General features: G+C 42.8%; 1 protein-coding gene across 3 annotated transcripts in view; it reads left to right on the forward strand.

The window, feature by feature from the left end:
* Positions 1-20,824, forward strand: part of FBXO10 (F-box protein 10) — a 70,040-nt gene that overhangs the window by 1,351 nt on the left and 47,865 nt on the right. Inside the window, exons 1-2 of one of the 3 annotated variants that reach the window (XM_032307612.1) lie at positions 11,836-11,941; positions 14,754-14,872. The exons of 1 other annotated variant lie outside the window; for it this stretch is intronic. In XM_032307612.1, the coding sequence (XP_032163503.1) occupies positions 14,798-14,872 (75 nt within the window). In that variant the 5' untranslated portion in view covers positions 11,836-11,941; positions 14,754-14,797. Of the gene's footprint in view, positions 1-11,673; positions 11,942-14,753; positions 14,873-20,824 lie in introns of those variants that run through there. One more of the 3 variants, XM_032307614.1, reaches the window with a different exon arrangement.

Raw genomic sequence — 20,824 nt, forward strand, 5'->3', positions numbered from 1 at the left:
GTCTACCCCTTTGCTCCTAATTCCAAAGATAGTGGAAGACACCAGTTCCTGAACCTTATAGGGATTCTCTGATGTAAGTTGGGTTGTTTGTTTTGCTTTTCTACTGCTGACTCCAGATGTTTTCTTGGAGCTACCATGTTATTTAATTGTCCATCTGCTTTCCAGCTTCTAGCTTTTTGCTGCTATTATCTCCTTTCTTTTCCCATTCTTTTAGATTTATGCCTTAAGACGAAAATCTCTGGGGCGCCTGGGTGGCTCAGTGGGTTAAAGCCTCTGCCTTCGGCTCAGGTCCTGGGATCGAGCCCCGGATTGGGCTCTCTGCTCAGCATGGAGCCTGCTTCCTCCTCTTTCTGCCTGCCTCTCTGCCTACTTGTGATCTCTGTCTGTCAAATAAATAAATAAAATATTTAAAAAAAAAAATAGACGAAAATCTTTGCTGTCATTTAATGGAATTTCAGGAGGCAGTGGAAGCAGATGATCTACCATCTTTACCCAAATAGCATGTATTTTTACCCTGTGATGCTGTATTTCATTTTGGTAATTTATATTCATTCCTGTCCTAAGGAGGTGTGTTATATAGCACCATGGTCACAGTTACTGGCTCTAAAGACAAGCAGATGTGATTTTGTGTCTTGATTCCAACACGTAGGAGATGGAGGACTTTTAGCAACCGAACCTCTGTATCTCATTTTCTTCACCTGTAAAATTAGCGTGGGGGGAACATTTGTCTACTTCAGAATGTGTAAGGATAAAGTAAAAGAATACAAGTGGAGCCATGAGTGCAGTGCCTGACATTTGGTAAATGCTATTTATTGTGGGGTTTTTTTAAAGGTTTTATTTATTCAACAGAGATCATAAGTAGGCAGAGAGGCAGGCAGAGACAGAGAGAGGGGGAAACCGGATCCCCGCTGAGCAGAGAGCCCAATGTGGGGCTCGAACCCAGGACCCTGGGATCATGACCTGAGCCGAAGGCAGAAGCTTTAACACACTGTGCCACCGAGGCGCCCCAAATGCTATTTATTGTTAATGGTTAGTGTTTGGTAGAAGGTGATTAGAAGTGATTTGTGCTAGCATTCACTGCATTAGTAGGTTTCATTTATATTTTCAGATGTTGTGAGATAGCATGTTTATATTCTAATTGTATACAGACTTCAACATTAGCAAACACTTAAACTCACTAATAATTGTTAATTTTACAGATGAGGAGTTTGAGACTCTGGAAGATTTGGTAGCTAATAAATAGTAGCTGTCCAAGATTTAGGGGCTTTTAATTTTTTATTTATTGTATCCTATCTTTAAGTGCTTTTCTTGGGTTGTATGATTGTTATCCTGGATTCTAGCATATGTTCAGGCTAGAATAAGGGAAAATGTGATGGTGCAGTTTTTATTGCTGACTTTTTAAAATTCGGGAGGGGGGGTATCTAATACTTGTAATAAACAATTTGGACACAGTACATCAGAAAACATTTGGCCTTGTGTATATATTTGGTTTGAATGTGTGATGTGAAATAGTAAAGAACCATAGCAGATTTGAGGTTTGTAAACTTAAAATGGAGCATAGAAAGAAATGCAGATAATTGAGAAAATGCTAACCCACAAACAGGTTTTGTAGAGGGGTCTGATCTTAGAATCTTGCTCCTCAATTAGGTTAGTGTTCTTCCTGCTACCACTGAGTTTCTTTCTTCTTTTTTTTTTTTAAGATTTTATTTATTTATTTGAGTGAGAGAGAGATCACAAGTAGTCAGAGAGGCAGGTAGGGGTGGGGGGCAGCAGGCCCAATTGGGCAGAGCCCAATTCAGGGCTCGATCCCAGGTCCCTCAGATAGTGACCTGAGCCGAAGGCAGAGGCTTAATGCACTGAGCCACCCAAGCACCCTGAGTTTCATTTTTTAAACTGCTTAATCATTGTTCTTTGAAGTTCTTCCGAGAAGTAAGCTAGCATTTTAGTTACAGTATATTCAGTAGTTTACAGCTGGGCAAACTTGGGCTAGATTTGGAAGGAAGAACAAGTGTAAGAGCGTGAACGTTTAGGGATGCCTGGGTGTCTCAGTTGGGCGTCTGTCTTCAGCGCAGGTCATGATCCCAGGGTCCTGGGGTTGAGTTCTGCTTCAGGCTCCTTGCTTGGCGGGGAGCCTGCTTCTCCCTCTGCCTGCTCTTCTGTTGCTCCCTCTCCTTGTGCGTGCTCTCTCGCTCTTTTTCTCTCTCTGTCTGAAAAATAAGTAAAATCCTTTAAAAAACAACTTTAAAAAAAGCGGGGGGAATGTGAACTTCCCCCCTCCTTTGCTCGACTAAGCATATCTCTTTACCTATAAGATCAGGCACCAGGCTGTTGTAGATAGGACAGCTAGACATTTTGACCTTCTGTGAAAGGTCAGATGGTAAACACTTCAGATTTTGTGAGCTCTGCGCTCTGTCAACTCTTCCTGCAGTGTGAAGGCAGCCATAGACAATATGTAAACCAGTGCAGCTTTGCACTGTCAGCAGCCAAATCTCTTAGTTGCTGGGGGAATGAGTACGTTGGTCCTAAAGCTGAGATCTGGGTCATTTACCACAACATCCACTGTAGTCTTCTTGAATCCTCACCCCTCCCCACCTACCATGCCATTTCTCTGCTGTCTTTCATATTTAAATGCCTCAGTAAAGTGGTTTATTTTCATATCCTTTCTCTGGTGATCTCTTGAACCCAGTCCCAGTAGGTTTACATCCCCAGTGATCCTCTGAAACTGCTCTTGTCAAGGTTAACACTGACCTGTCTCACTCTGTCTGTAGCACACAACACACTGTTTTGTTATTGTAACCGCCTTGCAGACCTTCCAGAACACTAGTTTCCTCATTTTTCCTCTCTCCCCTCTTTCTATCCCATTTAACCTCTCTTCTTCAGATTCTTTTGTAGGACCTCTTTATGTCTAACATAAAGGACCCTAGGCTTCATTCCTCAGAATTCTTTCTCTCTCTTTTTTTTTTAAACTGTATTTCCTGCTTAAAATTCTCTAATGGCTTTCTGTCTCAGAGGAAAAGCCACAGTCGTTCTGGGTGTCCACAGGTTCTGTACAATCTGGTCCTCATTGTATCTCTGAAATCATCTTTAATGACTCTTCCCTCTTTCACTGCATTCCAGCTACACTGGCCTTGCTTCCTCAAACAAACTAGACATGCTGCCTCTGGGCCTTTGCACTATTTTCTCTGTTTGGAATGCTCTTCCCTTAGATTTTCAAGTGTCTCACTCCCTCTCTTTCAGGTCTCTGCTTAATGGCATTTTTTTTTCAGTGAGACCTTTCCCAACTCCTTTATAAATTACAGGATGTTTCATCTTGTGAAAATCTAGCAAGTTGTATATTTAAGATATGTGATTTTTCCATAGTTACTATTTCAAAAACATTTTATTTATTTATTTATTTATTTATTTTTAAGATTTTATTTATTTGTTAGAGAGAGCGCGCAGGCGCAAGCACAGGCAGACAGAGCGGCAGGCAGAGGCAGAGGGAGAAACAGGCTCCCTGCCAAGCAAGGAGCCCCATGTGGGACTCGACCCCAGGACACTGGGTTCATGACCTGAGCCGAAGGCAGCTGCTTAACCCACTGAGCCACCCAGGCATCCCAAAAAACTTTTTTTAATTATAACCTCTCCAGGACTCCGTAGCCCCTCCTTTATTTTTCTTAATGGCACTTAACGTATTTTTCCTTACTTATTTTGTTAGTTATCTGTCTCCCTTCATTTAGTATATGTTTGGTAAGGATAGGGATTTCATCGGTTATGTTCACTGTAGTATCTTAGTACCTAGAAGACCGCCTGGCACCTCATAGGCACTCCGTGTTCATTAAATAATAGAATTAGAGTGGAGAAGTTTTTAAGTAGCTATGGGAAGTGCAAGAGCAAGCTAACAAGAAAGAGCTAAACTTGTCAGATGAGATTAGTACCCCAATTAAGATAGGAGATTATGCCTTTGCAGTGCCTGAATGTGGGCTTTTTGTCTAGCACTGCTCTGCTGTCCAGAGGCAGGCTTGGAGAAGGTGGAGAGGTGGGTTCGTCCAGGTTTGGGGCTCGCCACATGGCTGAGGTGAAATGACAGGGTCAGGGAGGGACTGAAATAATGCACAAGAACATCTAAAGGGATCAGGAGGAAACAGCGGGAAGGAGCTGATGGACAGAAGAAAAATAGTGCTGCTGAGTTCAACTGCAAAAGTGGGAGTGGCAGAGCAGTAGCTCTAAAGCCCTCTGTATGCCCCAGATGTCTTTCCTCTACTTTCCATGGAGGTAAAGGGTCCTGTTCTGCAAAATAAGATCCATTCATTTTGTTTTTGTTTGTTTTCTGAAGGGAGAAATCTCACCAGTGTGTGGCTTTTCAGGCTGCTGGCGCAAGAGATGGTACATTAGAGTTTGTTGGTTTCACGACTAAGTATGTATGGCATGGTCTGACTAGGACCACATCTGACATACTACCACAACTTACTCTCCCCCAATTTATATGTTCATTTAGGAGGAAAGAAAATCTCCAATTGCAGATATGTTCATGATACCAGGAGACTGAAGACTAATTTTTATGGGACAGTGCGGAAACATGGAGACTCCTACTGCATGTGTTACAGCAGTGGGGAGTTTATAAGATGCTTTTCTTCGCAGAAATCAAATTGCGTTGCCTGTAATCATTTGAGCCGATGGGAGAGAAGCAATACATAGATAATTTAAAATAATAAAAATATTGCAAAAATGTTTTAAGAAATGTGGTAGATAAGAATTAGAGCAGGGGGGATGCCTGGGTGGCTCAGTTGGTTAAGCAGCTGCCTTCAGCTCAGGTCATGATCCCAGCGTCCTGGGATCGAGTCCCACATCGGGCTCCTTGCTCGGCAGGGAGCCTGCTTCTCCCTCTCCCTCTGCCTCTGCCTGCCATTCTGTCTGCCTGTGCTCGCTCGCTCTCCCTCTCTCTCTCTGACAAATAAATAAAATCTTTAAAAAAAAGAATTAGAGCAGGGGAATGTAGGAAATGATCAAATGAATTGCTCATCTTCATATTTGTAAACTTCAGCTTTTATATAACTTCAGTATACTTCTGAGTACAACTTAATAGGCTTACTATTGCATCTTTACATCAGTTAAAATTTATACTCAATTTTCATAATAACCATTGTTTTCATTGGTTTCAAGCAAATAAGAATCTTCACTGAACATGAAAGTGCAAATAAGATTTTAAGCCTACTGAATCTAAAAAGTTACTAATAAAATATTGTTACTAGCTTAGTGAAATAATGATTGCTATTAAAATGTTGAGGGAAAAGGCATTAAGTTCAACATATTTTTCTTCTTTATGTTAGCCTACACTTCTCTTAGCAAGCACTCTTTTTTTACTTTTTTTTTTTTTTTTAAGATTTTATTTATTTATTTATTTATTTATTTGTCAGGAAGAGAAAGAGAGAAAGCACACAAGCAGGCAGAGAGGCAGGCAGAGGCGGAGAGAGAGAGGCAGGCTACCTGTGGAGCAAGGAACCCAATGCGGGACTAGATCCCAGGATCCTGGGATCGTGACCTGAGCCGAAGGCAGCGGCTTAACCCACTGAGCCACCCAGGTGTCCCAGCAAGCACTCTTAACTAAACTTTGTGTTAGCTAATACAGATCAAATATTATTTATTTCCTTCTTCCTGATTCGTGTCTAAAAAAGATGGTAAAGTAACACATTTTTAATACTTGTGTGTTGGGACTCTAAGGTAAATGTGTCTTCCTGTTCATGAGGAACTGATCTGTTCACGTGCAGTTTTAAGAGTAAATGTGTGCGGGGTGTCAGATACCTGGGAATCAAAGGATGCATACTAAGAATGTTTGGAAGGATTTTCATACACAGGTACCTCTTGGTGGTGGGCTTCCTGCCACAGGAGAGGCTCAAGTATAACAGGAAAGAACACTGGTAGTGAGTATGTTCTGTAAGGCAATGCCAGGCATTGTGTACAGAGGTGCTTTCCAAAATAAGCTCCATACCAAATCACATGGGAAGCTTAAAAAAAAAAAATCTACTGAATTAGAATTGGCTGTCGATGGAGCCCAGGAATCTATTTTTTTAAAAGCATTCAGGTGATTTCATTGGTCCAGGATCTGCTTTGGGTAACACATAAGTGAGTTGACCTTAAGGCCTCTTCCAATTCTGAAATTCTGGACTGATTTAGGAATAAGAGTCAAAACTGAAAATAAAAACAATTTTAGGTTGCATTTGTAAATGACAACATTAAGGTCTCCAGATCTGACAGAAGCTTCAAGAGTTGCCAGCTTGCCAGAGTCGAGTTTGGTAGAGTACTAGAGATGACTAGAAAGCCTGCCATGAGAGAAGCGATTGAAAGAATTATAGGTATTTAGCCTTGAGAAGACCTAACGGGGAGTCTGATTGCTGTTCTTTTAAATGAAAAGTGTATTGTTAAGAGACTTGTTTGGGCAGGCAGATTAGGATAAAGGTTTGGAAACTAAGAAGGATTCTTTCTCGAAGTCCCTAACAGCTACTGTGACCAGGGTGGGCTGAGTCACAGATGGGACTCTTCACTGGAAGCGAGTAAGAATTTGAACGTGGATACTCTATAGCAGGAATTGCTATTATGGGGAAATTAGGTTTCTGTTGTCTTTTTCTCTCTTCCTGAAAGACTACTTGAATACAAGTGCTATCTCACGTTTTTCTGTCCCACATAGAATCTTTACAAAGAAGGGACTGAATAAATGACTGCTGGATTGGAGGTGGAAAAATTAGGAGCTTTCTGGGCAATACCTCTTGTATAGGCCTCAGAAAAATAATTCCCATTCTGTTTGGTGGAGGTTTTCACATGCACAGATTTTATTCAGTGACTACAGAGGAGCAGGTGGGCACTGGTTGCTGAGTGATGAAGAAGAGAATTCAGTCATGGTACATGTCCTTAAGAAGCTTTCAGTCTAGGGGCGCCTGGGTGGCTCAGTGGGTTAAGCCGCTGCCTTCAGCTCAGGTCATGATCTCAGGGTCCTGGGATCGAGTCCGGCATGGGGCTCTCTGCTCAGCAGGGAGCCTGCTTCCCTCTATCTCTCTCTCTGCCTGCCTCTCCATCTACTTGTGATCTCTCTTTGTCAAATAAATAAATAAAATCTTTAAAAAAAAAAAAAAGCTTACAGTCTAGCAGGGGAAGCAGACATAACCTAATTTCATCAATAATTGCATATTTTATAAACTGCTGCAGGCTGATGCGGCAGTAATTGTGAGAACTTGAAATAGGGGAGCCCTGACCTGTTGGGCTGGGGAGGAGGCCGGGAGTGCTCCCTGAGGAAGTGATTCATCAAGTAAGATTGGATGACTAGCAATTGGCCAGATAAAAGAATGGGGAGACTTCGAAAAAGTATTAAAGCCTGTTTAAGGAAGAAAGAAGGCCAGTGTGACCCAAGTGTGTTGAGCATAGAGGAGCCAGAAAACCTGCAGTCCTTTCAGAAACTGTTTATTTTATTCTCACACTTTAGTCTTAAGAGAGAGATCACACCCTGACATCTGCTGGCTAATGTATATACTGCAGTTGCAAATTACACCAGAACAACCATCATTAACCTATTTTCTTGAAGTCTACAGTAAGAAATGAAAATAAAGCACCACGTTTTTTCCCTGTTCTGCATTATGGACATCATATAGGAGACAACACAGTTGTGACTTACAGTCTAGTTGCATGAACTCAGTATTATGGATACACAAAGGTGGTGCCACTTGCCTTGTACAAGTTCACGAACACATAGAAATAATGAATATAAAAGTTGAATAGACTTGTTACTGAGACGAAAAAACATTACAAAATCACCTTGTCTTATAAACCCACTATCTGATGAAATGGTTTATGAAACATTCTCAAACTGTTATCTTCACAAATAAAACACAGCTGGCTTTAATGCAGTAAGCATTCTAAGGCTAAAGATGTGCTTTAAGCGTATCTGATAATTTTCATTTTTTTCCCAGCCACATTAGTAATAGTATGTTCATTTTCCACTTATGTCTATAAAGGACAAAAACACACACACACACAAATAAAAACAATATTACATAAGCAGCTGTACTGACAATGATACTGCTGCATTTCAAACTTGTGCTGGCAGCTGGGCTCACCACGCAGTCGTTTGAAATGTCCATTAATCAACTGGCATTAAAAAGGATAAACTTGGTGGGTGCCTGGGTGGCTCAGTGGGTTAAGCCGCTACCTTCGGCTCAGGTCATGATCTCAGGGTCCTGGGATCGAGTCCCACATCAGGCTCTCTGCCTCTTTGCCTACTTGTGATCTCTCTCTGTCAAATAAAATCTTTAAAAAAAAAAAAAGGATAAACTTGGTGAACCAAAGGGTGATTGAACGATATCAATATGTAACATAAAAAATGGGTTGTTGGAGGGTAAGGATTTATGTGTTAGGAAGGAGCACTAGCATCAGGAGTTAAAAGTCCTAGGTAATAGCTTCAGTTCTGCTCTTAATTATATGACTATATGAGACAGATTTTTTTTTTTTTTTTAACTTGAAACACCCAAATCCAGTTTAGGTAGATTTGGAGAGAAAAAGAACTCAATGAAAGGATTATAGATATTTAGCATCATCAGGAGGCCTGGAGAATCGGGCTTAGAGACTAGGCACCTGGAACATCACCCATGGTTACTTGGTCACTCAACACAGTCTGGTGCAGTGAAGATGCCACCGTGTCTGCTGAGGATTAGCTGCCACCACCTAACCAAAGCCACAGGCCCAGAACCCTGCAGTTTTACGACAACCAGTGCTGCTGTAAGAACTTCATCTTGCTGTGTTTGCCATGCTTACCAAAGAGAATTATGCCAGGTCTCCACTTTGCTGTCTCTGGCACCCCATTCATAGTCCAGGGAATATTTGTAGTGTCAGGGTCACGTGGAGAAGCAGAGAAAATACCTGGATCTCAGCCTTTATAGTGAAAGGCATGCTCTGATTCCTACCCAGCAAGCTTGAAGATGGGGAATTCCCAAATGTAGGGAGTTCAGATAACCGGGCATCTGAAAAGGAGGATACATCTACTACATTGACCCTGGACAAATCACACAGCCTTACTTTTCTGTAAAGTAAGGTCAGTGAAGTTCACATGGCTGAGGAAATGCTATTATGTTTACCTATTCATTTTACAATAATTACCAACTATGCTGGGCTGCAAAGGTGAATACATCCTCTCTAGTCTAACGGAGGAGAGAAGTCAGGAGACCAGCAAGTGGGAGGACAGAGGCATACACAAAAGAGGTGCAGGCAGAAAGAAGGGAGAGCCCAACTGCAGTTTACAAATGATGTTATTTTATTTAAGTACTTCAATTTAAAATCATTTTCCACGTTACAAGTGAGTCTTGTGCCATTAATGGTGGACAGCACACTCTTGGAGAGAGCTGCTCTTGCACTCTTGAAGGGCTTAGCTGTTCTATAGAAACACCAAAACAATGTTGGCTGGCACAAATGCAGAAAGTCAGGCTTTTTGATTGCTTATTGACATATATCTAGACTGCCAGTTTCATACAATGGGACAGTTTTCAAAGGATTAAATGTGTCATAGCTTCGCCAGTCATCAATAAGATAAATCATCCAGCTCACTGTAGCGGGAACCACCCCTGTTCTGACCCAAGTCAGAGTGCTCTTTCTACTCTATCTGGCTACTATGTGTACAGCTTTGTGTCTTTGCTCAAAAGAAATTGTTGGCTTTAGGTTTAGGGTGTTTTTTGTTTCAATTTATAAAGGAAAGCGGCTGCATGGTCACTTGGACCTCATCCAGAATCTGTAATACCAAATTCATCATGTGGTAATAACAGATGGAACACATTTTTATAAAATACATTTTATAGAACCAGGAGAGAGATCAATGGGACCAAAGAGTTAGCTCAGTCCAGTGCAAAAATTTTGTTTTCACAGGATTCTCAAGTTAGATTTCTATAGCTAACATTCTCTTACAAAATCCAGGGGTCTATGGGGAGCCTGGGTGGCTCAGTCCATTAAGTATTTGACTCTTTTGGTATTAGCTTGGGTCGTGATTTCAGGGCTGTCAGTTCAAGCCCTGCGTTAAAAAATTAATTAAAATCCAAGGGTCTATATCCAACTGCTTGTTTGATCACTTCATTTTGGTGATCCAGGTATCTTATATTTAACAAATGCAAAATTGATTTCTGGATCCCCACCTCCAAATATGTTCCCCTTACAGTAGTTAACCATTTCAATAAATAGCAGCTCCATGGGCCCACATCAAACCGGTTTGATTCTACCTCAAAAAAAGTATCTCAGGGGCGCCTGGGTGGCTCAGTGGGTTAAGCCGCTGCCTTCGGCTCAGGTCATGATCTCAGGGTCCTGGGATCGAGTCCCGCATCGGGCTCTCTGCTCAGCGGGGAGCCTGCTTCCTCCTCTCTCTCTCTCTGCCTGCCTCTCTGCCTACTTGTGATCTCTCTCTGTCAAATATATAAATTAAAAAAAAAAAAAATCTTAAAAAAAAAAAAAAATTTAAAAAAAGTATCTCAAATTCATTTCTCTATCTTCACTACCAATACCCTACCTAGTCCAGGTCTTAACCCTGCTTCCGCTCTTTTGTCTGTTATCCACACAGTAGCTGGCAGTTTTTTTAAAAAAGTTATCAAACCCCTCTCCACCACTTCAATGGCTTTCTTTTACATAAAATTTTAAAATCCTTATCATGGCCTACTAAGTGCTGCATGATCTGGCACCTACCTACTTCTTTAACTTCACTTACAGTGTTCTTTTAATACAATAAGCTTCAGACAAACTGGACATCTTCAATTTACCCAAAAAGCAATCTTCTTTCCTCTGTCCTGCCTTGCCTTGCCTCACTCACCCCCCCACCCCACCCCGCTAAAAACCTTCACTCAGGCTTTCTGTGCCTCTTTTACATCTGGCTCACTCCTTAACCTTCCTCTGAGAAATCTTTCCTGACCAACCTCATCTTGCCCCATAATTTAAAATTAGGGTTCCTTTGGTGAACTTACCATGATTTTAAATACACTTTTTTAAAATGATAGTGATTAATGACTACCTTATCCACTCAAGAACTCAAGAATTAACTTTAGGAGGACAGGAACCATAGAAGTTTCATTCATTTCTGTGCCCATAATAATCAACACTGGCACCAACAACTAACACCTGTGCAACATTTACTGTGTGCCAGGCATTGCGTTAAACACTATACAAATAATAATTTATTTTTTTAAGATTTTTTTATTTATTCACGAGAGAGGCAGAAGCAGCCCCACCCCACCCCGCCCCGCAGAGCAGGGAGCCCAAGTGGACTGGATCCCAGGACCCTGGGATCATGACCTGAGCAGAAGGGAGACGCTTAACCGACAGAACAACCAGGCGCCCCACATATAATAATTTAATATAAACTCCCCATAGATTGCCTGGCCTACAGCCAGCGGTCAGTTTGTTGAATGTGCTCCTGCGTGCACACCCACGAGTTGCTCACCACCTCCTGGGGCAGCCCATTACCCTGACAGATAACTGGTGACTGGAAGAGTCTTCTTGGTACTGACCCCCGCATACCTCCCTGCAACTTCCGCCCACTGATTCTATTTCTGCCCTTCTGGGGCCACGCACGCACTGGAAGCCGTAACCGTCCTTTCCACAAGCTCGACTTGGCAGCATCCGAAGCGTCTCCCTGGCGTCTCCCTCTCGCTCCCCTCCCCACCCCCTCCCTGCAGAGACTCCGGGTTCCTCTTCCCTCTGCGGTGGTCTGGGAGCGTCGCCCCGGCCGCCGGCCCCGGCTCCCGGCATCCCCCGCCTCGCGCGTCACGTGACGGCGCCCGCCCGCAGGAGCCCCGCAGCTGTCCGCCCCCGGGCGGGGCTCGCGGCGCGTCCGCCCGCCCCCTGGCCGCGCGCCGCAGTCCTCGCGTCTCCGCTCGGCTGCGCTTCGGCTCCCTCTCTCGCGGCCCCGGACCGTTGTGGGCGAGCGCCCCGGAGAGCCCCCGGAGAGGTAAGCGGCGGTCGGCTACCGGAGGCTGACGGCGAAGTTATTCCGCTCGCGTCCGCGGGATGCCCGGGGCCCCGAGCAGGGGGCAGCCTGGGCGCCTGGAGGCTGCCTGTGGGGGGGACGTGGGGCTCTTTCCGAGGCGACTCGCCGAAGAGGCGCCTCTCGGTCCTGGCGGAGGCTGAGCACCTGGCTCTGGCGGGACCGGGAGAGGGTGCCCTCAGGTCGCCCGCGGCCCGGCGCTCCCGCACTCTCCTGGCACCTGGAGCCTCTGCCGCGCCGGTGGAGAGCTGTGCCTCGTTTTCCCAGCCCGTAGAACGAGCGGCCAGGAAAGTGGAGCTCCGCGTTTGCCTTCAGCCTTGAGGTTTTACGAGTGTGCAAGTGAAGTCACAGAGGAGGAAGCAGATTTCTGGGGGTGGGAAGAGCCTTCGCCCAGAAAGGCAGGGGCATCTGGGGCCGGGCACCTACTAGTAAGCGTCCTGTGTATTCTGTGCAAATCGCAAGTCTCTGAGTCTGTTTCTCCAGGTGGTAACACCTGGAGAGTGTTAACACCTGCCTTGCCTCCCTCATCAGACTGCACTGGAGTTCAAGGGGGAAAGCCATTTGAAGAGCCGAACTCTGGAGTCAGTTAGACCTGGGTTCAAGTCCTAGTTCTGCCACTTGCCAGCTGTGTGACCTTGAGCCACACAAAACCCTCATCTGTTAAAAGTAGATAATAATAGTACTTAGCTCATGAGGTTGCTGTGAGGTTCACTGCAAAGGGCTTAGCACAGTGTCTGGCACCAAAGTGCTCAATTATTCATATACTGTTCAATTTATTTGGTAAGCTAGAGAGAGCTTCGCATGAGGGGTGTTTAGAATAATCACACTGCAGTTTGTATATATTTAGTCCTAAAAAGAGTACTGTTTGGGTTCCCCGCGAAAGAGGCCAAGTGGAATCGTTTTCCCTTTTCTCTTTTTGGGCCCCCTTTGCCTTCTCATTTACAACTGGCATGTGAACCTGTTGTTCCTACCAAATGAGTCAGGCAGGATGGGAACATTCATGTACTGGAGCAGATGGGTATCAGATTCCCTCTGAGGGGAAAGAAAAGTGCCAGGCATGTGCTGCCACCAAGAAAAGCACAGTACAGTGATTGACTGTTCGAGTAGGAAGACGCCTGGGAAACTGTCTAATCCAGCTGTCTCATTTTGCACATGGAGAAACTGGACCCAGAATGAGGACAGGACTTGAATTCTCAGTGCTGGACAGAATGTTGGCACTGGGTGGTAGAAAGAACACATACTGTTAACCAGACTCTGTGCTTTCCCTGATTTCTTTGTTAATTCATTTATTCAGCAAGTATTTATGGAGACCTACTGTGTGCTTGTACACCTACTAGGAGCAAGAGGAGAAATCTATTTATCTCCCTCTGCTGGTTCTCAGTACATTTTATAATAATAATAAGTTATGTCTCCCAGTGAGCTTTCCTCTTAGCAGCTGGCCCCAAGGGACAGAACCACACAGAGAGGTCTGAATTATTTCATGATCAGTCACGGAGGTCCCTGAGCCCTTGTTGAAGCCTCTAGAAACTGAAGAAAATGCTGCTTTGTCAGGGCTTTTAGGAAAGGATTTCCTTCTGGCCTGGAATACTTGGATTTCTTTGTCTTTCGGGTTTCAGGCCTCTTATTGTTTTTAGATTTCCGAAAAGAGCCACCCTCGCCACACTGCCTTAGGTTTGGTTTCCATGGTTATCAGATGAATTGTTTTTATGATAGCACAAGTAGCTGTTAAGTAATACATGGTCAAGCAGTCCCCAGTTCACTGTGGATTTCTGTTTCTGGTGGTGGTCCTCTGTTCTTTGGGGTTGTTTTTTTTTTTTCTTCAGTGCAGTGCATTCGTACTATTCCTTCCTCCTTTTCCCCTCCTTCATTCTTTCCTTTAACAAACATATATTCATGCCATAGCCAAGAGGAGTGGGGCCAAGTAGAAACAGATAAAGACAAAGACCCTGGTTTAGGGAACTCGGAATCTTTGGAGGGATAGTCAGGGCATTACATCTGCAAGAGCAGATCTGAGCTTCTGATAAAGGTGCAGACAAGGATCCAGGGAGAGCACTCAGAGGTGGGAGGGAGGGTCCTGGGCAACCAAGAAGACATCACATAGTAGGCGCCCCTGTGTGGCTTAATCAGTTAAGTGTCTGACTCTTCATTTCTGCTCAGGTCTTGATCTCAGGGTCGTAAGTTCAAGCCCCACGTTGGGCTCCATGCTGGGCATGGAGACTACTTTTAGAAAAAGAGAGAAGATATTACATGTTAAGATGCTCTTCAAGAAAGATGTAAAAGAAACAAGTTCCCTTTACATGTCTTAGTCACATAGTAGTAATAGATGGTACAAGAAGCATATGTTCTTTCAGTTTGCCTTAATGAATGAACCTTCTCTTAAGTCACCTATCATGGGCTTTTAAATGACTGCTAATTTCTCTCAGTACCCTCCTTCTGTTAGCTTAGGGTGTTGTATTACTTTCCTACTCATAAACGTGGTGTTGTGTGTATAAAGGTAGATAGTAGAGACATTTGATTAAGATTTTGTCTATTTCAGATGTTTAACCTGTATGTCTCATTTCACCAGTTGGGTCTAATGTAGTCAGAAACTTCTTTACTTTTCCAAGTAATCTCCCAAGTCCTTTAATGCCCTCTTTGGTGAGAATTCCAGTGTCTCCCGCTTCCAAGCTCCCCTGGGGCTTAAACAATCCAAAGAAGTCAATCTGACTTCCACTCTCCAAAGGAGAGAGAACTCCAGGGTCTGGGCAGTCCACCTACATTGTTATTTCTGACACAGCTACATGGTATCACTATTGAAGAGCTATCCTGCACGCTCCAAGGATGTGCGGTCTCTGCTGCTCAGCGCCCTTATTGGACCAGGTTCCTGCCAGCTTGATCCCATGCTTGGATTCCAAGGTTAGAGCTTTTTTAGTTTGTGCTCCCATGCTTAGCCATTTTCCCCTAAAGCACCACACTCTGGGCAGTGTGTTGAGCTTGTCCTCCAGTGAGTACTCTTTGGGGGTATTTGGGGGTCTTTTGTGCTAGTAGTCTTGGTCAGGGTCACTGCAGACCCCTCAGGAGATTACCCTATTGTCATACCTTTCATCAGGGTTTGGAGGCTCAATCCATTCCTGACCCTAACCCAAGGCATTTTGGCAAATTTGTTCTACTTCCTCTCCAGGATTCTGCCTACCAAGAATTCTCAAATGGCAGATAGCTACCCTAGAACTTTGGATGCCTATTGAGCTTTTCATATAGAAGAAGGATCCTCTGGTGTCTCTTGGCAAAGCACTGTTCCCAGGAGACTTTCTCCACCCGTAATCCCAAGAAAAGTAGGCACTATTGCAAATTTAAATGGCATGTACTCTGTTAGGGATATAGGGCTAGGTTTTAATTTTAAAATGAAGTTCCCTCAACTTTTTTAAGAATCAAACAATAGTTGGTATGTGTATTTCATTGTCTTTATTTATTTAAGACTTTGTTTATTTGATATAGTGCTGGAGAGTTGGAGCACTTGAGCTGGAGCATGAGCCGCCGCCACCCCCCACCCTACCCTATCCCCCCATCCCCCCTCCCCACAGCACAAGTCGGGGGAGGGGCAGATGGAGAAGTAGACTTCCCCCTGAGCAGGAAAGCCTGACACAAGGCTATCCCAGGAACCCAGAATCATGACCCGAGCCACCGAGCCGCCCCCTCATTGTCTTTAATTTAAACTTTCACAATATGAGGTATAACAGTGCATGCAACAAAACCTCACAAATGGTTGCATAGTTTAACAATTCTAAGAGAAATATCCATGGAACCACCACCATGTCAAGAAGTGGAGCATTGCCAGTACTCAGTAGCAACCCTCCTTCCCAGAAGCCACTACCTTGACTTACATGATAATCATTTGTTTCTCTTTGTAGTTTTGTCACCTATATTTGCATCCCTAAAGAGTATAATTTTACTAGTTTTTTTTTTTAACTTCATACATAGAATCATACTGTGTGCATTTTGTGTTGGCTTTCTTTTGCTTTGTTTGTGTGCTGCATCCATGAGGTTACCATGCTTATTTTCATTGCTGTTTCATGGTATATGTCACAATATACTTATTTGTCCCATAGTTTACAGATACTTGTGTTGCTTATAGCTTCTGACTACCAAGAACAGAACAGCAGAGAACATCCTTAGACATTTTCTGTTGTTTTTGTGAAACTTCTGTAGGTAATAAGTGCCGGAGTGGAATTGCTTTGCTAGATAATGCCAGTTTTCTGAGTGATTGTAACCATTTACTCTCCTACCAGCAGTATGTCAGAGTTCCAGTTGCTTTACATCCTTGCAAATACTCAATATTATCCATTTAAACTCTTCTCATGGGTCTGTAGTAGCTTTTGTGATTTTACTTTTCTTTTCCTTGGTTACTACTAATGTTGGGCACTAATTGATTAATTGGATATCCTCTTTTCCCAAATTGCCTATTCAGTCTTTTGCCTGTTTATCAGTTTTTCTTATTGATTTGTTGGAGTTCTTTATGTATTTTGATTAGTAGTCCCTTGTCAATTACATGTTTTAAGAATATCTTCTACTCTGCGATTCTCTTTTCACCGTCCTAAATAGTGATGTCTTAGATCCTGTTCTGTAGAGGCAGGGCCTGAAATAGGGATTCTTGTTCATGTGGTATATTGTGGATGTGCTCAGGAAAAGGAGAATGAGGGAAGCAGGGTGGGGGGGGGAGGGGAAGACTGGTATAAACAGGTGAGGTGGCAGTTTTCCAGAGAAGGGACATTTGTGGGTTATCAACTGACATTCCTATGAGAAGGTTGGGTGTACTGGCTAGTGGAGACTCTGGTTGGGTGACTAATAGTATTCTCTACATTCCATTGAGATACATTCTTTTTTGTTGTTGTTTAAGATTTTATTTATTTATTTGACAGAAAAAAACACAGCGAGAGAGGGAACACAAGCAGGGGGAGTGGGAGAGGGAGAAGCAGGCTTCCCACTGAGCAGACAGCCCTGATGCGGGTGCAATCCCAGGACCATGAGATCATGACCTGAGCCGAAGGCAGGAAGGCAGTTGCTTAACGACTAAGCCACCCAGGTGCCCTGAGATACATTCTTTTCTTTTCACTCCACCCAGATACAGCTCCAGGATTCTGGTTGGTCACAATTTTTGGGAAAATTTACAAGAGGAAGGGTAGTGGAACAAATCTACATTCCTGCTGCCACAGCCAGTGCAAAAAAATGTAACTACTGCTCATTACCTTCTTCATCTGCCGTCTATTCTAGTTTCCTTTCTTTGTCCCTTTAATGTTCAGAGAGTGCAGTGATAAAGCCACCTGGTTCTGGAAGTTCGTTGTGTTTTGTTGTGTTATTTTTGATGACAGATTCAATATTTTTAATGGTTCTGAAGGTTTTTAATTTCTTCTTTAGTTTTACTAAGTGATATTTTTCCCGGAGTTGGCCCCTTTAAAGGTTTCACATTTATTTATATAAAATTGTTTGTAATATTCCTTGTTATTATAATGTCTGCGACATCTGTAGTGATGTGCCCCTTTTCGTTAGTTTCATTTTTATGTTTTCTCCCTTTTACTCTTCCTTAGTTTCAGTAGCATTTCCTTTCACCGAAACAACTTTTGTCTTCATTGATATTCTCCATAGTAAGCTGGTTTTCTATTTCATTAAGGTCTGCTCTTTTATTTTTTCATTCTACTTTTCTTAAAAATATTTTTTTTTCTTAAAAATATTTTTATTTTTATTTATTTATTTATTTATTTATTTATTTTTAAGATTTTCTTTATTTAGGAGCACCTGAGTGGCTCAGCGTGCTGGGCCTCTGCCTTCGTCTCAGGTTATAATTCCAGGCACCAGGGATCGAGCCTCACATTGGGCTCCCTGCTCAGTGGGGGCTCTGCTTCTCCCTATCCCTCTGCCCCTCCTCCCTGTGTTCCCTCTCTGTCTCACTCTCTCAAATAAATAAATAAAGTATTTATTATATAAATTATAATTTATTTACTTATTTGAGAGAGTGAGCAAGAGAGAAAGCAGGAGCAGGGGAGCTGTAGGTCGAAAGAGAAGCAGGCCCCCTGCTCAGCAGGGAGCCTGTTGTGTGGCTCCATCCCAGGACCATGGGGTCATGACCTGAGCTGAGGACTTATTAATTAACCCACTAGGCCTCCCAGGTACCCCTCATTTGTATCCTTTTGATTCTTTCCATTTAAGGCTACACATTTTCGGGGCGCCTAGGTGGCTCAGTGGGTTAAAGTCTCTGCCTTCAGCTCAGGTCATGATCCCAGAGTCCTGGGATGGAGCCCCGAATCTGGAATCTGGCTCTCTGCTCAGTGGGGAGCCTGCTTCGCTTCCTCTCTCTGCCTGCCTCTTTGCCTACTTGTGATCTCTATCAAATAAATAAATAATCTTAAAAAAAAAAAAAAGCTACACATTTTCCTGCAAACACTGCTTAGTAGGTGCTCATAAGTTTTGATCTGTGATATTTTAGCCATTTATTTCTAAATATTTTCTAATTTCCATTGTGATTTCCTCTTTGACTCATAGCTATCTTAGAAGTGTGTTTAATTTTCAAACATATGAGTATTTCCTGGTTATCTTTTATTATGGTCCATGAGCTTGTTCTCTATAATTTTAATCCTTTGAAATTTATTGAAATTTTTATTAAGGCTTTGTTTATGGTCCATTTTTATAAATGTTGCATGTGTGCTTGAAAATAATGTGACTTCTGCAGTTACTGGATTCAGTGTTCTGTATTCCATTAGGTCAGATTTATTAATTCACATCTTCTGGGTTTATTTTTGCCTATTCTAGCTATTACAAAGAGAAATGTGTTAAAATATCCTAAGTTTATGAATTTGCTTATCTGTTTTTTTGCTATCTTTGAGCCATATTAAGTGTATACAAATATAAACTTGTTATATTTTCCTGGTGAATTAACCTTTTATCATTATAAGGTTGCCCTTTTCATCTCTAAAGAATGGTGGATTTTTTTGTTTGGTTGGTTGATTTAGGGAGTTGGGGGAGGCCTTAAACTCTATTTTATCTGATACCAATGTGACTACACCATTCATTTTTGGTTAATCTGTGCTAGGTATATTTTCTCCCATCCTTTCAGTTTTATTCTTTTTGTGCTGTGTGTTTTAAATATATCTTTTATAAATAGCATGTGCATTTTCCTTTTTTTTTTTTTTTAAAGATTTTATTTATTTGACAGACAGAGATCACAAGTAGGCAGAGAGGCAGACAGAGAGAGAGAGGGGGAAGCAGGCTCCTTGCTGAGCAGAGAGCCCCATACGGAGCTCGATTCCAGGACCCCGGGATCATAACCTGAGCTGAAGGCAGAGACTTTAACCCACTGAGCCACCCAGGCACCCCACGTTTTGCTTTTTTATCACCTGTTTCTAATCTCTTCATTGGAAAATTTGGTCCTTATTAATGTCACCACTGATGTACTTAGGGTTAAGCTTGCCTTAATATTTTATCCTTTCAATATATTTGTCTTGCTAGTACTCCATTTTGCTTTACCTCTTCCCTCCTTTTGGAATATTTTTAGTCATTTGCTCTTTTCCTTCTAGTTTGGATATTATGCACTTGCTCTTCTTGAATAGTTACCTTTGAAATTTTAATTTAACCAAAGTTGATAAGTTATGGATAAATATGTTATGGATAAATATAAGTTATGGATAAATAAATAATAAATAAATAAATAAATTTATGGATAAATAAATATGGATAAATATCCCACTCTTCTTTTGGACAGTACGGGACCTTAGACCACTTGATCTCTTATTTTTTCCATCTTGCTTAGTGGTAGACTAGTTGTAACACAGTGTGTTAGCTTTGATTAGAGTCAGTTAAGGACCAACAGACAGAATAAATGTAATGAGGGAGGAAAAAGGTGAGAGAACGAAGAATTTGAGAAAACAATATGATTTTGTCAGGACTCTTTTGGTTGCAAGTAATCACATTATTAGACTCTCTGGACTTTAAAAAGAAAATCTGTTTGCTTATAAAACTACACAGTGGGGCGCCTGGGTGGCTCAGTAGGTTGGGCCTCTGCCTTCAGCTCGGGTCATGGTCTCAGGGTCCTGGGATCGAGACCCGAGTTGGGCTCTTTGCTCAGCAGGTTGCCTGCTTCCCCCTCTCTCTCTGCCTGCCTCTCTGCCTCCTTGTGATCTCTGTGTCAAATAAATAAATAAAATCTTTAAAAAATAAAACTGCACAGTAGATCCAGGGGTTCAAAAAATCTTTTTAGGATTTTTTAAGAGTATCTCCTGCTCCGTCTCTCTCACTCATTCAGCCTTGCGTGTCTTAATTCCTTCATTCCTCAAATGAACGCTTCTAGGTTGTCCCCACCACTGGCAGGACTGATGGGATCTTCTGATTCTGCTTTGGGTCAAGTATGAGATAGAGGGTTGAGGCACTATATATGATAGTCCCACCTCTAAATGGACTAACTGGAGTGGGAGCAGAGTTCCTATGAGGAACCAGAAGAGGAAAGGTGTGCCGGACAGACAAAAATAATAGCTACCTCAGTCCACTGTGCCGAGTAGTGACTTGGAAGAGTAACACACAGAAGGAAGAGGGTGTGATTGGAATTAACTCAGTTAATCTGTACAAGAAAAAGGGAGAAGACATCACCTCTTCATGAGCCCATTGATAGGGAGGGAGGAATCTGGCCAGGCAGTTCCTTTACCCACCAACCAATGCCAATGGCAGTGCTTTGTCATTGTTTTTGGTCCACAGTAGCAGAGAAAAGGGAGAGCTAGTGTGGGCTGTCTAGTATGTGGGCGTGTATTCAGCATGTCAGCTGTGGTGCTGGCTATTCCCACAGGCCTTTCTCAGAGCAGCTTCTACTTCCACAACTCCTGTTCATGT

This window comes from Mustela erminea, chromosome 12 (assembly GCF_009829155.1).
Source record: "Mustela erminea isolate mMusErm1 chromosome 12, mMusErm1.Pri, whole genome shotgun sequence".
Taxonomy (NCBI): Eukaryota; Metazoa; Chordata; class Mammalia; order Carnivora; family Mustelidae; genus Mustela; species Mustela erminea.